The sequence below is a fragment of the Cryptomeria japonica genome, chromosome 10, assembly GCF_030272615.1.
Source record: "Cryptomeria japonica chromosome 10, Sugi_1.0, whole genome shotgun sequence".
Classification (NCBI taxonomy): domain Eukaryota; kingdom Viridiplantae; phylum Streptophyta; class Pinopsida; order Cupressales; family Cupressaceae; genus Cryptomeria; species Cryptomeria japonica.
Window position 1 is genome coordinate 27,620,298 of NC_081414.1, and position 25,677 is coordinate 27,645,974.

A 25,677-nucleotide genomic window follows, 5' to 3' on the forward strand; every position below is an offset into this window, starting at 1 on the left:
GTTGATTTCACATTAATTAATGTCTATGGACCATCAAAATCCAAATTTCAAAGAAATTTTTGGAGATCCCTATCCTCCCTCATTCGAGATCTGGATGGGAGCGTTTTGATTATTGGGGGTGATTTCAATGCTATATTGGAACTGAGTGATAAATTGGAGGGCAAGGGAGGACTCTCTGCGAACCAAGTAAATTTTCAAAATTTTGTGGCGAACAATGGTCTCAAGGAAATCAAATCTAAGGAAGGACAGTTTACATGGTCTAATCGAAGGATCTTGGGACAACAGGTTGCAGAGAAGCTGGACCATTTTTTCTTGGGTGGGCCCTGGGTGGAAACCAATCTCCTTTTCGCCTCAAATATCCATCCAATGGCTGCTTCAGATCATCTACCAGTTGAGCTCACTATAGCCTTTGATGGCCCCCCCATCAGATGCCCTTTCAAATTTGAAAAAATGTGGTTGAGGGATAAAAGCCTGAGGGATTTAATCAATGAATGGTGGTCAGGGGCTCCAGAGATGTGTAGACTAAGGCCTTTGTTTTTGTTAAGAAGTTGCAGTTTGTTAAGTAAAAAATTAAAGAGTGGAACTGAATCAAGTTTGACAATAATTTTGCTAATAAAAGAGATTTGGAGGATAGGCTAGCAATTTTGCAAGAAGATATAATACAAAAGGGGATGACATCCGAGATGTTCCGATAGGAGCGAGAACTCAAAGAACAATATAGTGAAGTGCTAGCTCGAGAGGAGATTTACTGGAGACAAAAGTCGAGAGAGTGCTGGCTATAGGAAGGGGACAAAAATACAAAGTTTTTTCATAACTTGGTTAAGGCAAGAAGATCCAGGAACAAAATCACAACCATCTACAACAATGAGAATGTCTTATTAGACAATGTGGAGGATATTAATAAAGAGGCAGTTGAGTTATTTTTGGCATTACTATCCAAGGATAACGGATACAATCTGGAGCACCAACAAAATGGTTTAAGTGTTATCCCGGAGCTAATAACAGCTGTGCAAAATCAGGCACTGATGAAACCCATTCAATTTGAGGAGGTTCGAAGTGCAATTTTCAGTATGGAAGGTGATAAAGCACCAGGGCCGGATGGTTTCCCGACCTTTTTCTACCAAAATTTCTGGGAGATTGTAGGAAATGAGGTTTGGGCAGTAGTGGAGGAATCTCGAGGTAGGGCGAATGTTGCAAAGGAGCTTAACTGCACACTTATTGCCCTTATACCCAAGGTGGAGCACCCTGCTAATTTTAATGAATTCAGGTCAATTTCTTTGTGCAACACCATTTACAAAGTGATAATTAAAGTGATCTCAAATAGAATAAAACCTCTGTTGAGTCTTATTATTTCAGAAGAATAGAGCGGCTTTGTCCCAGGCAGGTCAATCATGGAAGGAATAATAATTACCCATGAGGCCATCCACAGAGTCCGTTAAGCAAAAGTGGATCGAATGATGATTAAATTAGATATTAGAAAAGCTTATGACATGGTAGATAGGGAATTTCTTCTCCAGGTCTTGCAGAGGTTTGGCTTCTCCAAAGAATGGATTAGCTGGATACAGGCTTGTATAGGGGGGGTGTGGACTTCTATATTGGTCAATGGTAGCCCACAAGGCTTCTTTCAAACCACATGGGATCTTAGACAAGGAGACCCTTTATCGCCTTTCCTATTCATTATATTAGCAGAAGTCCTGGGAAGACTAATTCGATCACAACAACAACGAGGAAGATGGAAAGGGATTAAAATCATGGAAGGGATGAAGCCAGTTACTCATCAGCAATTTGTGGATGATACCCTACTGTGTGGACAGTCTTCACTTCAAGAGGCTCGAGTGATTAGAAAGACTATAGATGTTTTCTGCAGAGCAAGTGGTCAGTAGGTTAACTGGACCAAATTGGAAGCTATTTTCTTTAATACAGAGGTTGATAGACAGCAAGTAATTTCCAATATCCTAGGGGTCAGAATGGGTACCCTTCCTGGAAAGTTTCTGGGTGCCCCCTTATTTGGTGGGAAGAACGACCCTACCCTGTGGAACAACCTTATTGATGCTTGTGCAAACCGCCTTGAAGGTTGGAAGAGTAAATGGCTTACTCTCTAGGCAGATCATGCTACTCAAAGCAGTCCTCTCTGCCCTCCCCATATTCTCCACGATAGCCCTCAAGATTTCGGAGAAGGTGATAAAATGTATAAACAAGGGGATGAGAAATTTTTTGTGGAATTGCAAAGAAACAAATGAAAAAATTCCTTTGGTTGTGTGGGATAAAGTCTGCCAAGACAAATTGGCAGGGGGAGTAGGACTGAGAAACTGGAAACTTTTAAATGAGCAATGGGGGCAAAAGTGATTTGGCAGATCTACGTTCAGTTGAACCAGAAATGGGTACAAATTTTAAAACACAAGTATCTAGATCAGATGAGAAGGGAACGAATATTCACAATCACCACCTTACCAAAAGGCTTAGCCATATGGAATTTTATTACCTCATGCAGACATGTCATCATTGAACACATCACTTGGGAAATAGGTAATGGGAAAATGGCCAATTTCTGGACAGATTCATGGGAAGGAAGACTAGTTCTTTTAGATAGACAAGATATTGAGAATATTAAACAAGTTACTAGAATCCAGTGGGGAGAAAAGGTAGGAGATTTTCTCTTGAAAAGCAGGGTCCAGGGGGTAGATATGTGTGAATGGAAAGATGTAGAAAATCTGCCATTACCAACAAATCAAAAAGAGTTGTTAAAGGGGATCATGCAGGAGTACACCCCTATGCTGTCTACAAAGGAAGACACTATGAGATGGTGTGGATCAAAATCAGGGCAGTACTCGGTGAAGATTGGTTACATCATTCTTGACAAATTGGAAGAAAGAAAGGAATGGCCAACAAAACTTATGTGGAGCTCCCCAATTCTACCAAAAGTAGGAGTCTTCACATGGCTGACTCTGAAAAAGCGCATCCTGACAGGGGAAAGACTACGCAGACTAGGCTTCTTGGGCTCGTTTAGATGCATAATGTGCAAGAAGGCAGAGGAATCCCTGGATCACTTGCTTCTACAGTGTGAGGAAGCGCAAACGGTTTGGAGCTTCCTTTAAGGGAAGCTAGGATGGATGGCTCCTCTACCTAATACAATCCTTGACCTTTTCTCTAGCTGGAATATACCGAGCAGTAGATTAGTTTTTTCCAGTCTATGGATAGTGGCGCCATCCCTGGTAATATGGGAGATTTGGAAGGAAAGAAACAGAAGGCTATTCCAAGAGAAAGAAGAGTCAAGGGAGAGTTTGCTATTAAGAGTTGAAAGAGCGATAGCTGAATCAGTCTCAGCGGAAGCTAGAAACCATAACCTGGCAAAACACCCCTATACTAGTGAGGACAGAATGATTCAAACCAATAGGCCATTTGTGAATTGCCAACCCATTAATGGGTCTCTGAGGGTTAACCCCCCTTTAGAAAAAGAAGAGGTTAAATGGGAACCGCCAACAAAGGAGTGGATAAAAATAAACTTTGATGGGGCATCTAGGGGAAATCTAGGAACCTCAGGAGTGGGAGTAGTTGCAACAAACTATAAAGGGGTCATCCTTTTCAAGGGTGCAAGACGATTGTAGGATGGAACAAATAACGAAGCAGAGGCATAGGTGGCACTAATGGCCACTGAATTGGCTATAAATATGAAAATCCCAAAATTGCACGTGGAAGGAGACTCCCAAGTGATTATCAACGCAATAGTGAAGGGTAACACCCCCTCATGGAAATTATCCCATTGGGTGGAGATAATCCAAGAAAAACTCAACTCCTTTGAGGAGTTTCGAGTCTCCCATGTCAGGCGAGGTGCCAATGCAGTGGCGGACCTCCTCTCCAACATCGGATGTGACATGACAAGCCAAATGGCCAAGTGGTGGAAGGGAGATGGCAGTGTGTGGAAGTGGAATTAATGCAGTCCTAGAAGCATGAAAAAATCAATAAGCACGCAAGACAGCCCGTAAGGACAAGTACACCTTTTCAAAGGCACTGCAATTAATGAGGCAGTTACCGAGCGCAAAGTATCTGCTCGAGATAATGGCGGAAGATAGTAAATCTGCCGTGAAATCTTTTTCCATTTATATCATTGATTATGCAATTATGAACCGTCGCAAATGACGGCGGAGGAATTACTAATTTGGTTTATGAGAAATGTATCATCAAGAATCAGATTAATGAGGATTTTTATATCTTTTGCAGTGTAGTGTGTGGAGTTAACAATTTTTGAGCAAGTTCAATGGAGGCGAATTTTACCCTAAGAACAGAGAAGAAACCGGTTCCTTTTCTGGGAACGGTGTCAGACAAAAGAATGAAAGGACTCTTCAAATACAAGGAAGAGAAACTGTGGAGTGCAATGCGTCTAATGCTGGGGGAGGAGTTGGTGCACATTCACTTCAGGTACATGATGAATATGGAGGTTTATTCCTTGATTATGGCTTGGGCTTGCGAATTTGAACCTGAGGTGAAAAAAATTAAGCTCACAATGACAAAGCTGATTGACGGGGACTATTTGATCAACCTCAACTCCATTTTGGAGTGGGTGTTCCCTCAGCCTGGAATCCGCATTTGGGAAGGATATGTCGAGGAGATATTACCTTTTGTTCGAGGGCCGGAGAATCGAATAAAGGAGCAATGCAGAGAGCGAGCTCGTATAGGCTGGGAAGCCATGAAGCTCTGCGTCAAACTAATAAGAATAGATGAGCTACCGAAAGCCCTCAAGGTGGTGGCGCACATGGAGGTGGGGAGAGAACTGCGAGACTGGTTTGAGGAAGGGCGGGTGGTCCAGTTCTTAGCAAGTCTAGAGGGAGACCCAGACTTTGGGAATTTGGATTGCATACTGAAGATGAAGACTGAAGCAGCCAAAGGAAAAGCTCTGGAAAACATTGTAGATGAGGAGGAGAAGCAGACGAACCAGAGCGATACCGATTGAGTGGATATGGTGCTAAAAATCCATTTTGCTTTTTGCTATTTGCTGGGTTTTAAAATAAAAAACAATATTTTATGGATGACTATAATATCTAGTGCAGAAACGCACAGTACTGGTTTTTATTTCCGTTTTAGCTTGAATGCTCTTCATAGTAGGCTAGGACTGTTAGTTTTTTGGGCTAATGTTGAAATCTGTATGGCCTCGGATTATTGTAGCTCTTTTTCTTGGAAATCAATATATAACAAAAATTACCGAAAAAAAAAAAAAAATTTGAAAAAAAAATTATATGTCATCAATCTACACAAAATTATTTTCTATTTAAAAAAATCAAAATTTTTTAAGTTTACGTCAAATTATGTTGGCCGTACGTGCCAAATTTTAAAAAAGATAATTATGGTCATTAAAAAACTAATTAAAAAAAAAATAAAAAAATATGTTCATCAATCTTTAGTGTGTTACAAATCATTTCCCAAAACAGTTTGAGAAAATAATTTTAATTGTGTCAAAAAGTGTGGGTCATACACATGCATGGTATGGTCCCGAAACATCCATTTTTAAAACATAGTTTTTAGAACTCCATTCAAAAAGTTATTTTTTATTATGTGGGTATTAAAATAAATTACATATTTGGAAAGTAGACTCAGAGGGATATCTTTTATATTCCTGACTTTTTCCAAGATTCAATCTCCAAGTGTTTCAAAATTTAAGCTCAAATGAGACAAAACCTAAAAAATCAGGGAAAACACTTCCACTTTTTGGTCAAAAAGTGGACTCATCTTCTTGCACTAACCCAGATGAAAAGGAGAATTTAATCAAATTGCCTAATGAATTCAATTAAATTAGGAAGGGGGATTAATTAAATATTTGCTTATTTAATTAATTATCTTCAGACCATTTTTAGGTGTATACAATATCAATGACAAAACATCAATGCAACACATAATCAATTCATCCATAATGCCAACAATCTCCCCCTTTGGCATCGATGGCAACACTAGATGTGAAAAACATCTAAGTACCAAGAAATGCCAAACAAGTCTCCCCCTGTGGAAGACAACCAACAATATTTTGAACTCTCCCCGTGTGAATGATATCTCTGTAAAGTTTTGAATTTATTTTTCACATCACTATCTCTCCCCCTTTGACATCAATGCCAGAAATCCGACACAAATATAAAAAAAAGAATGTAATTCCTTGAATCTCAAAGCTGACTACTCCCCCTGAGTATTAGCACCACTCATCAGTGCCAGAATGAATAATATCTCTGATAATACATGTTGGACTGATGACAAACTGCATCAATCAAGTCTCTGTCAGAGGGACAGAAACCCCTAACCTGTCTCTCAAATACTCAAATGATTTCTTAGACAGAGGTTTAGTGAATATATCTGTAATCTACTCTTTAGTGTTCACATAAACCAATTTGACTTCATTTCCTTCTACCTCATCCTTCAGAAAGCTATACTTTATTGATATATGCTTAGTCTTAGAGTGAAATACTAGATTCTTAGACATGTCAATAGCTGCAGAGTTATCATAGTAGATAACTACCGGTTCACTACAATTTACCTTGATATCCTTCAACATTTGCTTCATCCACAAGACTTGAGTGCAATTAGTTATTGCTGCAACATATTTTGCTTCTGCAGTAGATAAAGAAATGCATGACTGTTTTTTGCTGATCCATGAAACCAGTTTCTTTCCAAGAAAGAAAGCTCCACCAAAAGTGCTCTTCCTGTCACCAGTATCTCCTTCCCAATTTGAGTCAGTATATGCACATAAAGTGAAAACATCATCTCTAGAATACCATAAGCCATATTCTATTGTTCCTTGCAAATACCAGAATATCCTCTTTACTACACATTCATGATTTTCTTTAGGATTACTTTGATATCTTGAAACAATACTTACTGCATTCATAATATCTAATCTAGTCTGAGTTAAATATAGCAAGCCACCAATCATAGACTTATACCTTGTCGGATTTACCAGTGTAGAAGTATCCTTGATAGGTAATTTCTCACTTGTCACCATAGGCGTACTTACCGGTTTAGAATTATCCATACCAAACTTCTTCAACAATTCCCTTGGATACTTAGTTTGACAGATAAAAATGCCTTTGTCCGTTTGAGTAATCTGCAAACCTATGAAAAATTTCATCTCATCAATCATGGACATTTCAAATTCATTCTTCATGTTGTTAGCAAATTCCATGCACAATTTATCTTCTCCTCCAAAAATGATATCATCAACAAATACTTCAATAATCAGAATATCATCATCAATAATTTAATAATATAAATTATTATCAGCACTACCTTTAGTAAAACCACTTGAGCTTCAAAAGATATTTATCCAACCTTGCATACCAAGCTCTAGGAGCTTGTTTCAATCCATATAAAGCTTTCTTCAATCTGCAAACCATATCTTTATCATCTGTCAGTGAAAATCCATCAGGTTGCTCAATGTATACTTCTTCCTCAAGTTCACCAATAAAAAATGCACATTTAACATCCATTTGATAAACCTTATAGTTCTTATAAGTTGCATAGGCAAGAAATAGTCTAACAACTTCAATTCTGGCTATAGGTGCAAATGTCTCACCATAATCAATTCCTTTCATTTGAGAATATCCTTTACAAACCAATCTAGCCTTGTTTCTTACAAATTGACCATCCTCATTTAGTTTATTCCTAAAAACCCATTTAGTTCCAATTTCATTCTTATTTTCATGCTAGGGAACTAAAGTCCAAGTCTCATTCTTCTCTATTTGATTTAATTCATCTTTCATAGCCTTTAACCAATGTTCATCTTTACAAGCTTCAATAACAGATGTCGGTTCAATTAGAGAAATAAGACATGCCTCTTCATTTGCCAGTCTTCTTCTTGTCATAACTCCCTTGTTCCTATCTCCAATGATTTGATCTTCAGAGTGATTTAACCTTACATACCTTGCTATATTCTGAACTTCAGGTTCACTACTCTGATCATCAGTCACAGTTGAATTTTCTGATTGTGTCGGTGTAACTGTTTCAGTTTCCTGTACCGGTTCAGGCATTGCTAGTTCAATTATGATCATTTCCACTGCCGATTCCCTGTCATATGATATAGATTGATTTCTGTACTTCTCATCCACTTTTACATTAGCAATCTCCATAATTTTCTGCAATCTTTTGTTATAACATCTATATGCTTTGCTTTGAATTGAATAACCTAGAAATATCCCTTCATCACATCTAGGATCAAACTTTCCGATTGAATCATCTCTTTTGATATACCATTTACTTCCAAAAATACTGAAATATTTAACAGTAGGTGTATGTCCAAACCATAATTCATAAGGGCTCTTACCGGTTTCACCTTGTTAGTGAATGGATTTGTCTTTTCTTAACATGATCAATTTTAAACTCTGTCGCCTTCTTTAAAAGACAAGTGTTTCACTAAACAGTTGGGTAAGTGTTGTATAAACCACTTCCCTCTGAATTTTTCATAGGTACAACTCCCTATTTCAGTTATTCAAGGAATGATTTTAATTAATTTAATTTGAGTAGTAGCTTTTAACCCGAAAGCATGTAAGGCTTCCTACCTCATTCTTGGATGAGAGGCCAATATTTCACACATGTTTCTAAAAAGAAGAAAACAATCTTTCCTATCTTTTTCAATAGAAGAGATGAAAGTAGCTGAATCAAAGTTTAGTACACCATTTCCACAGGTTTAATTAAGAATGAACAGATTAAAGAAACCAAATCTGTCCTCAAACACAAATCTTTTCTAAAAGAAAACAAACACTCAAAGAAAGGAATACCAGAAGAATACTAATTTTCTGCAATGGAAAGATCGTTACTGTTAATTGATTAGATAAGCATATGCAAAGATATGTGTCTACATAGATTCAAAACCCACAGATTTTCCTTCTCCCAAGAACAGTATGATCTTTGTATATATATATATTCTTATGCGACAAAGGCACGATAATACATGTATAAATCTTTTTCCATTTCAGATTTAGCAGTCTGATTCTTCCTTCTACAAAAACAAAAAAAACACAAAATAGAGGAAAAAACAAAAACTAACCAAAATTGGTCACCAAATCTAACCCCTACTCTATCTATCTTTCCTTCATTTATAGTTTTTAGAACAGGGGAGGTCTCCCTGAAAACTCGACCTCCCCCCTAAACAGTTATGAAACCAACATGATGTATTCTGGGACAGATGTCCTGAAGTCTTTGCATAAACATGAGAAATTACAAAAATAAAGGAAACCGGGCCTGAACCAATGCATTATGTCTCTTTTCCATCATCATCATCCTCTCCGCTTTCGCGGGCATCATGGGTAGTTGTGAGTTCTTGAATAATAGATTGGTTCGGTACTTTCATCGCGTTGAGCTTTGCCTTCGCTGCCTCCTTATTCCATCGGTGCTTCACCATCTTTTCGGTGTGTTTCAGCAACTGATCATTTCCAATAAAATTCATGGACTCAATCCTAACCACCCTTGTTATATCTTCCGGGGTGAAATTACCCTTGGCCTTGATTTTCTCCATGTTTATCCAGAAAGCCCTGATTGCATCCTATGTGTTCAACTCACAAATTCCCAACTGCCAATCATGGTCAGGGTTAACCACCTTGTTATCTTTAACTATACTGCACTGGAGATCTTGGAGCTCATAAACAAAGGTCTTAGCGTCAGAGATCACAGACTTGAAGGTAAGCACTCGCCACATTATGGTTTTCTTCAGCACAAAGATCTGACATTCATCCGCTACCAGTTTGATTGAGTGTTCCGCCAAAAACTTGGCAACTCCATATTCTTCTATTTTGGCAAACAAGGGCAAGATATTCTGCCATTTGTGTTCCTCCTTCTCCCACGGTACAAGCTGATTTTGAACTTTGGCGATAAGACTCTATATCTCATCGCATAACCTCCAGGAGTCAGTGATGTACTTCTCCCCGTCCTTGATTATTCCCTCAATCCATTTCTCTACTGCTTCTGCAATACTCTTGGCCCGTTGAACTTGGCTCATTAACTTTTTATTTTTTGGCGAAGTTGGGTCGAAGTTCTCTGTAGCATGAGATATTGGGAGTGCCCCAAAGCAACCAATACTGTCGATGAACTGGGCAAGAACATTTATGTGTCACTTTAGCTCTCTCTTTTCTCGCCCATCTTTCTCCGATCTGGTGAGCATTTTCTTTGCCGAAACCTGGAAGAAATGATTGTCTGTGTCTCTACTCATATTTCCCAGTTCCACCTTTGTGATCTCAAAATCATCGAGGCTAGCCTCCTTGTTTTCGTCCTTGGGTTTGCACGAGGCGATTTCAGCAACCCATTTTCTAGTTCCCTCATCATTGTCCAAGTGAGCGACGGTCTTGAACCTTTTCGGCTTAGGACTCTTCTCTGTGTACTTAACAACCATTTCCTGAATCGGAATAGTCACAGGAAGAAAACTCCGCTTTTTGTTCACCGAAGTGGTCAACCACTTAGGGGTTGCACTGGAGCTGGTCATTCCTTCGATCACTTTGGAAGGTGGCGTCATAGCCACAGTCACCGTATGAGAATCTAGGGCATTAGCAACATCGCTATCCAAGTCTTTAACTTCAAATATCTGGGCATCGAGAATCATATCTTTCCCCCTGTATCTTTTGCTTGATCCATCTTTCTTTGAGTGACACTTCGGGACCGGGTATGCCGAGGAGTACAGAAATCCAAAGCTGAATTAGACCTATGTCTAAGCTGGGGTGGCTTGTTATCCTTACCTGCACGAATAGGCATAGAAGCATTGCTAGAAAGACGCTTTGGTGAACGTAGAGGGTCCTTATTACTTCTCGCATAATTAGACTTAACGCCTAATTTCACCGCTTTCTTATTGGCCACCCATGCCACGGTCCTTTCCAAAACTCCTTTGGTCCTTAATTGTATATCATCTTTCTCTTCCTCATCCCAGTTAATTGGAGGCATTTCAACTTCTGCACAGCCCCTTGGTATCCAACTTTATCTGCAATGAAACAACTTGTTTTAACACCAACCTCATGTTTCCCCTTTTGAACACCTCGAGTTCATCAGTACAATCTTCCTAGAAATCTTCTAGTTGAGGCATTGGGAGGTATGGCATTAGACCAAGACTTCAGGAAAAACCTTTATTATCGAAACCTTTCCTTTCAGGATACAAGGAAAAATTGAAATTCTTGAGGTCTGCTCCAATACTCAAAGCGTTAGACATCGAACTGCAGGACAACACACCCAATTGGATGGGAGAATGACCCTCCCATTTATCCCTGGGTTGTGCCTTTTTGATTACAGAGATCAGTTGTCTACATATCTCCGCCAAAACAAAGCAATCTGAACAAAAGTGAGGGATCTTGAAGGGCTCCTCTTTAAAGCCGCCTACCCTTATGTAACAGAAGCATGGAAACTGGATATAAAAACTACCAAACCTCTTTATCAATGCCTGTGCATCCTCGGAGATCCTTTTGGCTTTCATATTCTTCAATTCATGATACAAATCACCCAGAAAATCATTGTGCACCCTTCTGAAATCCTGTAAGGCCTTATCCTTTTGCAGCATGGGATAGAACTCATATATGGAAACATCCTCCTCAGTGAGCTGTTTCGGTATTCCAACCAACTCCTTAACACATGCCAAACAATACAAGAGATACGAAGACATAAAGAAGTTCTGTTTGAACTGTTTAGCCATACTCAGTTGTTCTCTCATTGAATCAGCAATCAATTCAGCCCAATCCAAATACTTCTTCCCTTCCAAAACCAGCTGCACATAGCAATAAATCCAGTCGTCGAAGCTATAAGCTTCAGCAGAACCTCTGGCCTGGTGCAACAAAAGCATAACATCATGAATGTGAGGCAACATGTGATTCTTATTAGGATTCTTGGGTAACCTGGAACCACCTCTTTGGGGAATCTTCAACCAGAATTTTGCTACATTGTTATGGTGTCCGGTTATGTCTGCGTTGAACTCGGTGATTGACTGAGCAGGGGGAAAGTTGGAGAACTGGTAATCAGGTATCTTGAAGACCAAGGAAATTACTTCACGATTTATGGCAAGAAGGGTTTCACCATTATCTCTCCTAATGGTCTCAGACACTGGGTTGTATCTAGCGATACATTCCCGAATCAATTTTGGGCAAGGAATGGCTGGGGGAAAAGCTGCCGCTTCTATGAGACCGCTACTCAAAATGTCCACACCAAAAGATTTGTCAATTCCCTTGAACACCCTCTCTTTAGACACCTCAAGATTTTCCCCTTTTAGGTCGGTATCGCTAACTATGGGCTCAGTGGATGCCAGGCTAAAAACATTCCCAAAAAAATGTAGTGTGGACTTCATAATTCAAAGCAATAAGCCTAAACCGGTTGCAGCAAAACTTTCTATGAGAGAGAAAATGTAAGCAAAAACTACTGGAGAGAGCAAGAAAAGGACTCACCTTCACAGTTGAACAACTAGACGACAACTACGAGCAAACAAGACTCCTATCCAGGAAAAACAAAAACGCATCAGCGAGGAACAAATGTAGAGCACTAATAATCCTTCATACCTTATTAGTGAGGGTAATGATACGGAAACATTAAATGCAATAATTTCAATTTTTAGTCTAAGTGTGTTAAGTTTGTGGATTGGACATCGCACGCATGCATTGAATGCATGGCGGTGTTTTTGAAGTAACCGTCAGTTCCCGAAATGATTACTTACTTCGAAAAGCCAGGAATCGACATCACTTAAAACATGGTTCAGCTTCCACATATTTGGTAATGAATGCACCATGAAATCATTAAAACTCATGGGACCCACCAACTTCGTACACATATGAACACCCTAAACAAACTTCATGGGCGTTCAAGTAGTTCAAGATGTACGCCGTGCTCAAGGAAAATCTTGCCGAGAAAACTAATTATACCAAGTTGCTGACCACTTGTGCTATATTGAACATGTTGAACACATTTGAACCTCTTGAACTTGGTTCAATGAGTTCAAAATCCGGAGAGAAATAAAGTAACATATCACCAAACAAGAAACTTTTAGAGAGTCGCTGCAAGACACTTGAAGAAAATATTAGTATGAAAAACCTCCCTAAACACCTAGGAACCTATGGAACCTAAATGAACCTGTTGAACCTGGTTCAAGATGGTTCAACGTGTTCACAGAGTTTAACCAATTACCTAAACTTGACATTTGTGATTGAAAAAGGATTTACAAACATACTAAGTACTTGAACCGAGGTGTCACAAGAAAGATAAGGACTCTGAATGGAAATTTTATAGGATGACTCGCTCTTGTCATGAGGAATAAATGATGCAGTAACATTGGCTCTAACCGGGGATTGTATTTTACAAAGGAAAATGCAAAGAACTCCCAAACTCTGGTTTTGCATGACCAAAAACAAAAAGGGGAAAGAAAGAAGAAGGAGACTCACAACTAATGAACAGCTAAGCTATTATATACAAAAACTCTTGACCACAGGACTTACAATTTGTAGAGTTTGAGATTTTGCCCGTTGTAGGTATAGGGCATAACCGCTCCATCGGCGTAGCTGAGTCTGAAAGCATTTTGTCCCACCGCTTCACAAATCTTGAAAGGGCCTTTCCATCATGAATCAAACTTGCTGTGAGCAGCCTTTGGCTCTTTCCTTTTATCCCATAACAACACTTCATCTCCTATTAGGAAACCTCTTGGGCGAGCCCTCATGTCAAAAATCCTCTTCAATTGGCTCTGATGCACTATGATTCTGTCCACCAGCAACTCCCTCTCTTCCTCCAACTTCATCAGGTACATAACTCTTTTCTCTAAAGCATTCTGAAAGAAAGAATCTTCCACTACTGTCTGCAGCTTGGCTGCTGATAACTCCAGAGGTAAAGAAAGTTTTTCGCCAACCCCATACACAAGTTCAAAAGGTGCCATTCCAATGGCCCTCTTGGGTGTGGTTCTATCTGCCCACAAAACTTCATATACCTTCTTATGCCAATTTTGAGCATTTTCATCGACCAACTTTTTCATGATGGCTATCAGGTTCTTGTTGCTAGACTCTGCCAGTCCATTACCCTGTGGAAAGTAATCAGAGGAATGCAAGAGAGTAATCTGATGCTCATAGCAAAACATAGTTAACTCCTCATAAGAGAAATATGATGCGTTATCTACAACAATCTTTTGGGAACCCCAAAATGAACTAGGATGTAATCCTTGAGAAAACTACACCCAACTTTTGAGTTTGCCTTTTTGGTGGGAATGGCTTCCACCCACTTGGTAAAGTAGTCAGTTGCTATCAAAATGTACATATGACCAGCACTGGAATGAGGGTTTATTGGCCCTATGAAATCAATGCCCCACTGTTTGAAAGGTTCATCTATAACCACATGCCTTAAAGGTAGGGCCGCTAAATGTGGCTTCCCAGAAAAGAGTTGGCATTTCTCACACTCCTTAACATAAATATATGCATCCTTAAGCATGACTGGCCAATAAAAACAATTCCTCAAAAATTTGAAAGCAGTGACAGACGATGAGAAGTGTCCTCCACAGGCTTCACCATGGTAAATCTCCAGAAGTTTTTGGTGTTGAGGTTTATCTACACACCTTAAGTATGTTCCATCTAAACCTTTTTTGTACAAAACATCCCACCAAATTACATACTTAGTGTAGACGTCTAAAAATGGTCAACGCTTGCGGAGTCATACTTTAACATCTGCACATTGCCTTATTTTAGGGTTTTTTGCGTCGCATTAACATTTCTTCTATGTTGTGCACTTGGTCTTTATCATTTGCGAGCATCGAGTCCTTCTTCTACATTCCTCATTTTTCTTGCTTTCGAATTTGGTCTTGTCGATAGCAATCTTCAGTCATGATTTTGGTCGATCTTATCCTGTCGCATCAATGTGCGTGCTCATTTGTCATATTTTGGACATCGTCAATCCTAATCAATGATAGAATTAGGGTTTTGTCCTCTTATTAATCTTGTCATCTTGCAATTGATTCATCATCGATCCTCGTTCTTGTCAATCTTGTCATCTTGCGATCGATTCGTCATCGATCCTCGTCCTTGTTAATCTTGTCATCTTGCGATCAATTTGTCATCGATCCTCGTCCTTGTCAATCTTGTCATTTTGCAATCGATTCGTCATCGATCCTTTTCCTGACCAATCTTGTCATTTTGCGATTGATTTGTCATCGATCCTTGTCCTTTTCAATCGTGTCAATTTGGATCAATTAGTCATTGTTCCTCGTCAATTGGCGCCTATCAATTTGATCTCTTTATCAATCTTGGTCAATTTGTCAACCAATCTCAATCGTTTATCAGCATTGGTCCTTTGTCAGTCAGAATCATGATCAAATTGACCCTACATCAATTATCTTTTGTCAAGACCTAATTGTCATCCTTGCATTTCTAATTCATCTTCTAGGGTTTTATGATTTATTCATTTAATCTTGTTTGTCATTTTCCCTCAAGGTTAAATAATTTATTTATTTATCCTAAGTCTTCTTGTCACAATTAAATATTTATTTAATTGGCTAATTAATTCCCCCTCTTTTTGTGAATTAATTAATGAATGAAAAATTATTAATTAATTCACCTAATTTACTAATTTCTCCTAATTCTTAATTTCTTTTTTCTCCTATTTTCTTCAATTTTTCTAATATTTCCTCTAAATTCATCCCCTAATTTTCTCCTATGTTTATGCTTCCATTTGTTGCAATCATGGAGGCTATTTTCTCTCTTCCCTAATTTCATGGGAATGACATAGCAATCTTGTCAATTTTGTCATAATTTGTCAATCAATCAATTTTGCATAGCAATCTTGTCAATTTTGTCATAATTTGTCAATCAATCAATTTTGCATGTCAATCTTGTCATAATTTGTCATATTTGTCATCCTTGATTTGAAATTTCCTTTCAAATCTCTTCATGCTAATCTTGTCATCTCTCCAATTTGTCTATAAATTGGATGAGTTTTTTCAATCAAAGGATCAAATCAATCACATTTTCAAGATAATCTAATCACATTTTCAGAGAATCAATCACGCTTCTAGTATCCTTACACTGCCATTTCATCTTGTCAATCTTGCTTTTATACTATGCTTTTGCATTTGTAGGTGAGATCCACAAACAAAGTAAATTGAAGGAGAAAGAAGGACAATGGAGAATTATGGAGGAGATATTCGCGTTTGTAATGGTTTGCATTCGGTTTGATTATCTTGTCTTCATATCTCTTTGAATGTTTTTAGGATTTCCTATCATTGCAATCTAGTTTTTGTGGTTGAGCTAGTTTAAAGTTGCTTTTGATGTATTCCAAATTCCTATCTACACTTAGCAGCTTTTAACTTAAGATTCCTTTGCTCTTTTGCTGACAAATGACTTGGGTAGCTGCCATAAGTCAAGTAATAAGCCACATCAGAGAACCAGGTATCCTGCAATCCAACAAAAAGAGTTAATGGCAATTCTGTTTCTGTTTCCATCTCATTTTCTGTTATTAATTTGCATAAGCCTTGTCCTTTGACTGTCTTCGTAGGGCGGATATCTAAATCATATTCTTGAATTTTTGTTACCCAAGTTGCTCTTTTATTGAGTCTGACCTCCTGCTAAGTTAAAATGCTTTTCACCGCAGAATCTGGAACAAAAACCAAAGAGTGAGAGTGCAGAATATAATACCAAAACTGCTTCACAGCCTTGACTACAACAAAGGCGTGTTTCTCTAGGAGTGAGTACTCAAGCTCATGCTTCTTGAGCGGAATACTCATGAACACTATAGGTGCTTCGACCCCAGATTCATCCAACTGTAACAATATTCCAGACATTGTATGCTTTGATGCATAGCAATACAAAATGAAGTCTTTTGTGAAATCTGGGTTAATGAGAGCAGGTGCATTTGCAACTGAACCTTTGATTTTTTCGAAAGCTTCTTTGGCCTCTTCAGTCCATTTGAAAGGATGTTGTTCACTTAACAAGCTGATGACGTGTTTTGTAGTTTCTGCAAACTCTGGAACGAATCTCCTTAAGAAATTCACTTGACCAAAGAACGACCTTACTCCAGTCCGGTTTGAAGGTGAATTGATATGTTGAATTGCATTAACCCTCTCAGGGTCAATCATGACTCCTTCCTTTGAGACAATATGTCCTAGCAACTTGCCCTCTGTGACACAGAAAACTGATTTCTTTGGGTTCAGGGAGATTCCGTGCTCTCGACAACGCTGCAGAACTGCCCTTAGATCCTTGGGATGGTTCTTCCTCTCCTTAGAAAATACCGTTAGGTCATCTAGGTAAACAACAATAATTCTATCTCGAAAATCCTTAAAAGAGGAATCCATAGCTCTTTGAAAGGTGGCTTTGACATTTATTAAACCAAAAGGCATACGATTATATGTGAATGTTCCCCACAGAGTGATGAATGCCGTCTTGTGTTGTTCATGCTCTGCAACACTAATTTGATTATAACCAGAAAAACCATCTAACATCGACATCATCTCTGACCCGGATACTATCTGCAGAATGTGATCCATATTGGGTAAAGCGTAGTTGTCCTTCAAACTTGCCTGATTCAAATTACGAAAATCGACACAAATACGAATCTCCCCATTCTTCTTCCTTACGGGGACAATGTTGGCTACCTAGGTAGAATGATGAATTGGATATATGATTTTGGCCTTAAGCATTTTATCAACCTCTTTAAAAATTACATCCGCCATTATGGGGTTGAAATTCCTCAACTTTTGTCTGAAAGGAGAGATGCCTGGCTTCAATGGAATCTGATGCTGAAAATGCCCGTCTCTAAACTCCTTCAGGTCATCGTAGGACCAAGTGAAAACATCAATGTATTGTTTCAGCAGTGTGCCAAGTATTCGCTTTTCTTCCGTAGAACAACACTTGCCAATTGTTATCTCTTTTGGGTTAGACTCATCGCCCAAATTTATTTTCTCGCAACTTCCTTTCCCATCATCCTTGGAGACTTTCTTACCTATGAATGCATCATCTTTGGTGAAAAACCTCTCCAGAGTCACTAGCCCTTTCGAAATTTTGTTGCCTTTGAGCTGGATAAAACTATTCGTGGGATCAACATCGGGGTCTGGACTAAACTCCTTGTAGTTATTTTCAAAACCTTCAAAATATGACTGGGAGAATGACTGAACACATTCCAAAAAATATTTGATGTGAGCACCCGCATCAAACACTTGCCAATGATTTACATTATCAGGGACACTAGGCCTGTAAATCATTTCAATCCTATATGCATTATCCTTAAAGTCTGGATGCGGTAACAAAAGTGAAGCTGAAAAGGCCAACGAATCTGCCCTACTATTTTTTTCCCTCAGAATGGCTTCGATCGAGAAAGCATCAAAGAATTTTAACTCATCCCAAACCCTATTTCCATAATGTCTCAATCTATCATTCTTAACTGTAAAAACATTTCTCACCTGTCTGACGATCAACTCTACATCACCTTTAACTTTGAGCAATTTTATACCTTTACATCTGGCCTCATTTAATCCTAATAATAATGCCTCATACTCTACAGTATTATTAGTATTCTTAAAATCCAACTTGAAAGAAAATGGAAAAATATTACCAGTGGGTGACAACAAAACTACCCCTACGCCAGAGCCGGAGTTAGCGCAACTTCCATCAAATTCCATCTGCCACAACCCACCAAGTTCGTCAACAGCTTCTTTCGGTTCCCTTTCGCCAGGTGCAAGGATGAGATAGTTTCCAAACTCGCATTCTTGAAACAAAATCTGGGCTTTGGGGTTATCCGAAGGAAAAACAGTGTACTTATTTTTCGGCTAAGGTTCAAGCTTGATTTTTTGTTTTCCAAGAGGAATAATAGCTTCCGACCAATCTATCTTGATTTCACCTCCAAGGTCTTTACAAAAAGTTCTACTCAAGAACATCCCATAGCTTGTGGGAATGTCAGCAACCAGGATAGTTAATTTTACTCTTTTATCAGGGCATGCTGCTAGCACTGCCTGGACGTCTTTTACCTGTCCAATAAGAGGAACCTATTTCCCATCCATCGAAAAGCATCTCCCAAATGTTTTCGTGAGAGTCAAACCTAGAGAGCTAGCCACAAGTGAAGGCATTATGTTGTCTGATGCTCCTGAATCTATTATGCAATTGCTAAGCTTCTGATCATTCAGGAGAAGGGATATATAGAAAGGTTCAGGTTTCAGAAACTCAACCTCAAGCCCATTTTTAGCATCATGAAAAGCACAGGGATCAGCCAAGTTAGCTAATGGGCACGGGGCAGATGAAGATTTTTCAGCAGCAATCAAATCACTATTCTCCACACATCCGGGCACCAAGGACTCCGAAGAAGAGTCTCCCTTAACATATTTGACCAGCTTATCTAGTTCTTTTGGATTCAGTTTCAAATACTCAGTAGTGCGAAGTTGAACAGTAGAAGCTTTATAAAACTCAATGATGTCAAAGGAGGAAGAGGAAGAGCTATTGTTATCTTCATGATTCTTTTGCAAAATCCTAACCTCAGGGGTCTTTGAAAAGCTATTATTTAGGAGATCTTTACCTTTGAAATTGCCTCCAGAAGGGTTCACAAAAGAAGAAGACTGGGAAGTTCATTGATTCCTTGTTAGAATCGCACATGCAGGACCTTCAAGGGTTGCTAAAATGTTACTACCTCTTTCCGAATCTGACTCATATTCGAGGTAGAATGTTCCAGAGTCGCTAGGTACCTCTTGAATTTTTTCTGCTTCAGTGAACTCACCTAATTCATCTTTTGTGTTTTGCATCTGAACATGTCTTATCATATCGGGACAAGAACCCCCATCGTGATCTGTGGTAAGATGGAATGAACACATGACACCCTTGTCAGGGGGTGCCTCTATTTGTAATCTTTGTGGAGCAGTAGGTAATTGCAACGGTTGTCCATAGTTATACTGATTTGGAGTTTTCCTGCTTATATCCTGATAAGGCTGCGGATAGGAACTTCCAGGCTTTGGTATCTGCCTCTTCAAAGCAATCATATCATTGACAAGCTGCTGAACAACTGGGTCAATGGAAGAGGTAGATGCCTGAGGTTGACCCTGAGGGGTTTGTACATCTTTCCTCCATTTCCCGGCTGTTATCAGATCATCTTCAAGCTGTATAGCTTCATTTTGTGCAGTCTCTAGATCAGCCGGCCTACTTCTTCTAAGGTGAAAACCCACGTCAGGAGGCATGAAATTTATGAAGAAACATTGTTGATTATCTGCGGTTGGCCTTTTGGCTTGAGGAATTTTATGGATAATCTTATTATACTTGGCTACATAGTCCCTCATTGGCTCATGAATTTCCTTTTTCATTTGTGTGAGCTGAGCCAGTAGCAAATGTTCATCATCAACACTTTTGAACCTTTTCTCAAAAGCGGTTTTCATTGTTTGCCAGTTAGTTATGGATCCTGCTCGCAGATGACTAAACCAATCCGCTGCCCCCTCAGTAAGAGTTTGGGCAAAAAGCCTAACGGCCATGTCTTCATATTGGACTGCCAGAATCCCAGTGGCTACATTAAAAGAATTCAAGTGCTCTTCAACTGAGACTTTTCTGTCTCCATTATATTTAGGTAGGACATCCCTTGCCCCTTTTGGAAGTGGATTATGAGTTGCGAGAGCAAGAGGTCCAACAACAGAACCCCATGGTTGGGCCATAATGAACACATGATAAATGGTTACTAGAGGAGGAGCTTGAACTCCAATAAGCATTAGTGCTTGCCAAGGGTTTGAAGAAGAAGGTATAGGAGTAACTCTGACAGGAGAGGAAGGTCTACTTTTAGCATTTCTTTTGGGAGTAAAGTTTGTGGTGAATGACAACCCTTGTAATTCTTCAAAACAATTATGAATTATTCCTTCTCTCCTTTGCGATCTAGTATATGGACGAGAATCCAGTGTTATCACCCTTAGGAAACCTAAGCTCTTTTAAGAAAATGTCAATCTCAACGTTTTTCTTGAATTATAGAACTGAGTCTTTGACAAAACAAACTCTATGAATTTTGCTGATTATAGGTTCAATTTTGTCATGTCCCTGGCATGCTAGTCTACTGAATGTTTGGTTTTCTTCTATTTCTCCCCAGCAGAGTCGCCCAAAATCTGTTAGTGAACGGATTTGTCTTTTCTTAACATGATCAATTTTAAACTCTGTCACCTTCTTTAAAAGACAAGTGTTTCACTAAACAGTTGGGTAAGTATTGTATAAACCACTTCCCTCTGAATTTTCCGTAGGTACAACTCCCTATTTCAGTTATTCAAGGAATGATTTTAATTAATTTAATTTGAGTAGTAGCTTTTAACCTAAAAGCATGTAAGGCTGCCTACCTCATTCTTGGATGAGAGACCAATATTTCACACATGTTTCTAAAAAGAAGAAAACAATCTTTCCTATCTTTTTCAATACAAGAGATGAAAGTAATTGAATCAAAGTTCAGTACACCATTTCCACAGGTTTAATTAAGAATGAACAGATTAAAGAAACCAAATCTGTCCTCAAACATGAATCTTTTCTAAAAGAAAACAAACACTCAAAGGAAGGAATACCAGAAGAATAGTAATTTTCTGCAATGGAAAGATCGTTACTATTATTTGATTAGATAAGCACATGCAAAGATATGTGTCTACACAGATTCAAAACCCACAAATTTTCCTTCTCCCAAGAACAATGTGATCTTTGTATATATATATTCTTATGCGACAAAGGCACGATAATACATGTATAAATCTTTTTCCATTTCAGATTTAGCAGTCTGATTCTTCCTTCTGCAAAAACAGAAAAAACACAAAATAGAGGGGAAAACAAAAACTAACCAAAATTGGTCACCAAATCTAACCCCTACTCTATCTGTCTTTCCTTCATTTATAGTTTTTAGAATAGGGGAGGTCTCCCTGAAAACTTGACCTCCCCCCAAAATAGTTATGAAACCAACATGATGTATTCTGGGACAGATGTCCCAAAGTCTTTGCATAAACATGAGAAATTACAAAAATAAAGGAAACCGGGCCTGAACCAATGTATTATGTCACTTTTCCATCATCATCATCCTCTCCGCTTTCGTGGGCGTCATGGGCGGTTGTGAGTTCTTGAATAATAGATTGGTTCGATACTTTCATCGCGTTGAGCTTTGCCTTCGCCGCCTCCTTATTCCACCGGTGCCTCACCATCTTTTCGGCGTGTTTCGACAACTAATCATTTCCAATAAAAGTCATGGACTCAATCCTAGCCACCCTTGTTATATCTTCTGGGGTGAAATCACCCTTGGCCTTGATTTTCTCCATGTTTATCCGGAAAGCCCCTGATTGCATCTTGTGTGTTCAACCCGCAAATTCCCAATTGCGAATCATGGTCAGGGTTAACCACCTTGTTATCTTTAACTATACTACACTGGAGATCTTGGAGCTCGTAAACAGAGGTCTTAGCGTCGGAGATCACAGACTTGAAGGTAAGCACTCGCCACACTATGGTTTTTTTCAGCACAAAGGGTTGACATTCATTCGCTACCAATTTGATTGAGTGTTCCGCCAAAAACCTGGCAAATCCATATTCTTCTATTTTGGGAAACAAGGGCAAGATATTCTGCCATTTGTGTTCCTCCTTCTCCCACGGTACAAGCTGATTTTGAACTTCGGCAATAAGACTCTGTATCTCATCGCATAACCTCTGGGAGTCAGTGATGTACTTCTCCCCGTCCTTGATTATTCCTTCAATCCATTTCTCTAGGGCTTCTGTAATACTCTTGGCTCGTTGAACTTGGCTCATTAACTTTTTATTTTTTGGCGAAGTTGGGTCAAAGTTCTCTGTAGCATGAGATATTGGGAGTGCCCCAAAGCAACCAATACTGTCGATGAACTGGGCAAGAACATTTATGTGTCGCTTTAGCTCTCTCTTTTCTCACCCATTTTTCTCCGATCTGGTGAGCATTTTCTTTGCCGACACCTGGAAGAAATGATTGTCCGTGTCTCTACTCATATTTCCCAGTTCTACGTTCGTGATCTCAAAATCATCGGGGCTAGCCTCCTTGTTTTTGTCCTTGGGTTTGTACGAGGTGATTTTAGCAACCCATTTTCTAGTTCCCTCATCATTGTCCAGGCGGGCAATGGTCTTGAACCTTTTCGGCTTAGGACTCTTCTCTGTGTACTTGACCATTTCCTGAATCAGAATAGTCACGGGAAGAAAACTCCGCTTTTTGTTCACCAAAGTGGTCAACCACTTAGGGGTTGCACTGGAGCTGGTCATTCCTTCGATCACTTTGGAAGGTGGCGTCATAGCCACAGTCACCGTATGAGAATCCAGGGCATTAGCAACATCGCTATCCAAGTCTTCAACTTTAAATATCTGGGCATCGAGAATCGTATCTTTCACCCCTGTATCCTTTGCTTGATCCATCTTTCTTTGAGCGGCACTTCGGGACTGGGTATGCCGAGGAGTACAGAAATCCAAAGCTAAATTAGACCTATGTCTAAGCTGGGGCGGCTTGTTATCCTTACCTGCACGAACAGGCATAGAAGCATTGTTAGAAAGACGCTTTGGTGAATGTAGAGGGTCCTTATTACTTCTTGCATAATTAGACTTAACGCCTAATTTCACTGCTTTCTTATTGGCCACCCATGCTACGGTCCTTTCCAAAACTCCTTTGGTCCTTAATTGTATATCATCTTTCTCTTCCTCATCCCAGTTAATTGGAGGCATTTCAACTTCTGCACAGGCTAAGTATCCTGGTTCGAATAGCTCTAGATAGTCCTCTTCGAGCCCCTTAGTATCCAACTTTATCTGCAATGAAACAATTTGTTTTAACACCAACCTCATGTTTCCCCTTTTGAACACCTCGAGTTCATCAGTACAATCTTCCTAGAAATCTTCTAGTTGAGGCACTGGGAGGTATGGCATTAGACCAAGACTTCAGGAAAAACCTTTATTATCGAAACCTTTCCTTTTAGGATACAAGGAAAAATTGAAATTCCTGAGGTCTGCTCCAATACTCAAAGCGTCAGACATCAAACTGCAGGACAACACACCCAATTGGATGGGAGAATGACCCTCCCATTTATCCCTGGGTTATGCCTTTTTGATTACAGAGATCAGTTGTCTACATATCTCCGCCAAAACAAAGCAATCTGAACAAAAGTGAGGGATCTTGAAGGGCTCCTCTTTAAAGCTGCCTACCCTTATGTAACAGAAGCATGGAAACTGGATATAAAAACTACCAAACCTCTTTATCAATGCCTGTGCATCCTCAGAGATCCTTTTGGCTTTCATATTCTTCAATTCATGATACAAATCACCCAGAAAATCATTGTGCACCCTTCTGAAATCCTGTAAGGCCTTATCCTTTTGCAGCATGGGATAGAACTCATATACGGAAACATCCTCCTCAGTGAGCTGTTTCGGTATTCCAACCAACTCCTTAACACATGCCAAACAATACAAGAGATACGAAGACATAAAGAAGTTCTGTTTGAACTATTTAGCCATACTCAGTTGTTCTCTCATTGAATCAGCAATCAATTCAGCCCAATCCAAATACTTCTTCCCTTCCAAAACCAGCTGCACATAGCAATAAATCCAGTCGTCGAAGCTATAAGCTTCAACAGAACCTCTGGCCTGGTGCAACAAAAGCATAACATCATGAATGTGAGGCAACATGTGATTCTTATTAGGATTCTTGGGTAACCTGGAACCACCTCTTTAAGGAACCTTCAACCAGAATTTTGCTACATTGTTACGGTGTCCGGTTCTGTCCGTGTTGAACACGGTGATTGACTGAGCAGGGGAAAAGTTGGAGAACTAGTAATCAGGTATCTTGAAGACTGAGGAAATTACTTCATGATTTATGGCAAGAAGGGTTTCACCATTGTCTCTCCTAATGGTCTTAGACACTGGGTTGTATCTAGCAATACATTCCCGAATCAATTTTGGGCAAGGAATAGTTGGCGGAAAAGCTGTCGCTTCTATGAGACCGCTACTCAAAATCTCCACACCAAAAGATTTGTCAATTCCCTTGAACAACCTCTCTTTCAACACCTCAATATTTTCCCCTTTTAGGTCGGTATCGCTAACTATGGGCTCAGTGGATGCCAGGCTAAAAACATTCCCAAACAAATGTAGTGTGGACTTCATAATTCAAAGCAATAAACCTAAACCGGTTTCAACAAAACTTTCTATGAGAGAGAAAATGCAAGCAAAAACTACTGGAGAGAGCAAGAAAAGGACTCACCTTCACAGTTGAACAACCAGACAACGACTAGCAGCAAACAAGACTCCTATCCAGGAAAAACAAAAATGCAGCAGTGAGGAACAAATGTAGAGCACTAATAATCCTTCATACCTTATTAGTGAGGGCAATGATATGAAAACATTAAATGCAATAATTCCAATTTTTCAGTCTGAGTGTGTTAAGTTTGTGGATTGGACATCACACACATGCATTGAATGCATGACAGCATTTTTGAAGTAACCGCCAGTTCCCAAAATGATTACTTACTTCGAAAAGCCAGGAATCGATGTCACTTAAAACATGGTTCAGCTTCCACATATTTAGTAATGAATGCACCATCAAATCATTAAAACCCGTGGGACCCACCAACTTCGTATACATATGAACACCCTAAACAAACTTCATGGGCGTTCAAGTAGTTCAAGATGTACGTCGTGCTCAAGGAAAATCTTGTCGAGAAAACTAATTATACCAAGCTGCTGACCACTTGTGCTATATTGAACATGTTGAACACATTTGAACCTCTTGAACTTGGTTTAATGAGTTTAA

At 39.3% G+C, this 25,677-nt stretch overlaps 1 protein-coding gene across 1 annotated transcript; it reads left to right on the plus strand.

The window, feature by feature from the left end:
* The first annotated feature begins 2,537 nt into the window (after positions 1-2,537).
* LOC131044273 (uncharacterized) lies at positions 2,538-3,095 on the plus strand. The gene has a single exon (XM_057977563.2). The coding sequence runs from the start codon at positions 2,538-2,540 to the stop codon at positions 3,093-3,095; it is 558 nt and encodes a 185-aa protein (XP_057833546.2).
* Positions 3,096-25,677: the final 22,582 nt, after the last annotated feature.

What these genes read in the sequence shown, in the direction of transcription:
- LOC131044273 (XM_057977563.2), top strand. Translation starts at nt 2,538, where the DNA reads ATGGCCAATTTCTGGACAGATTCATGGGAAGGAAGACTAGTTCTTTTA.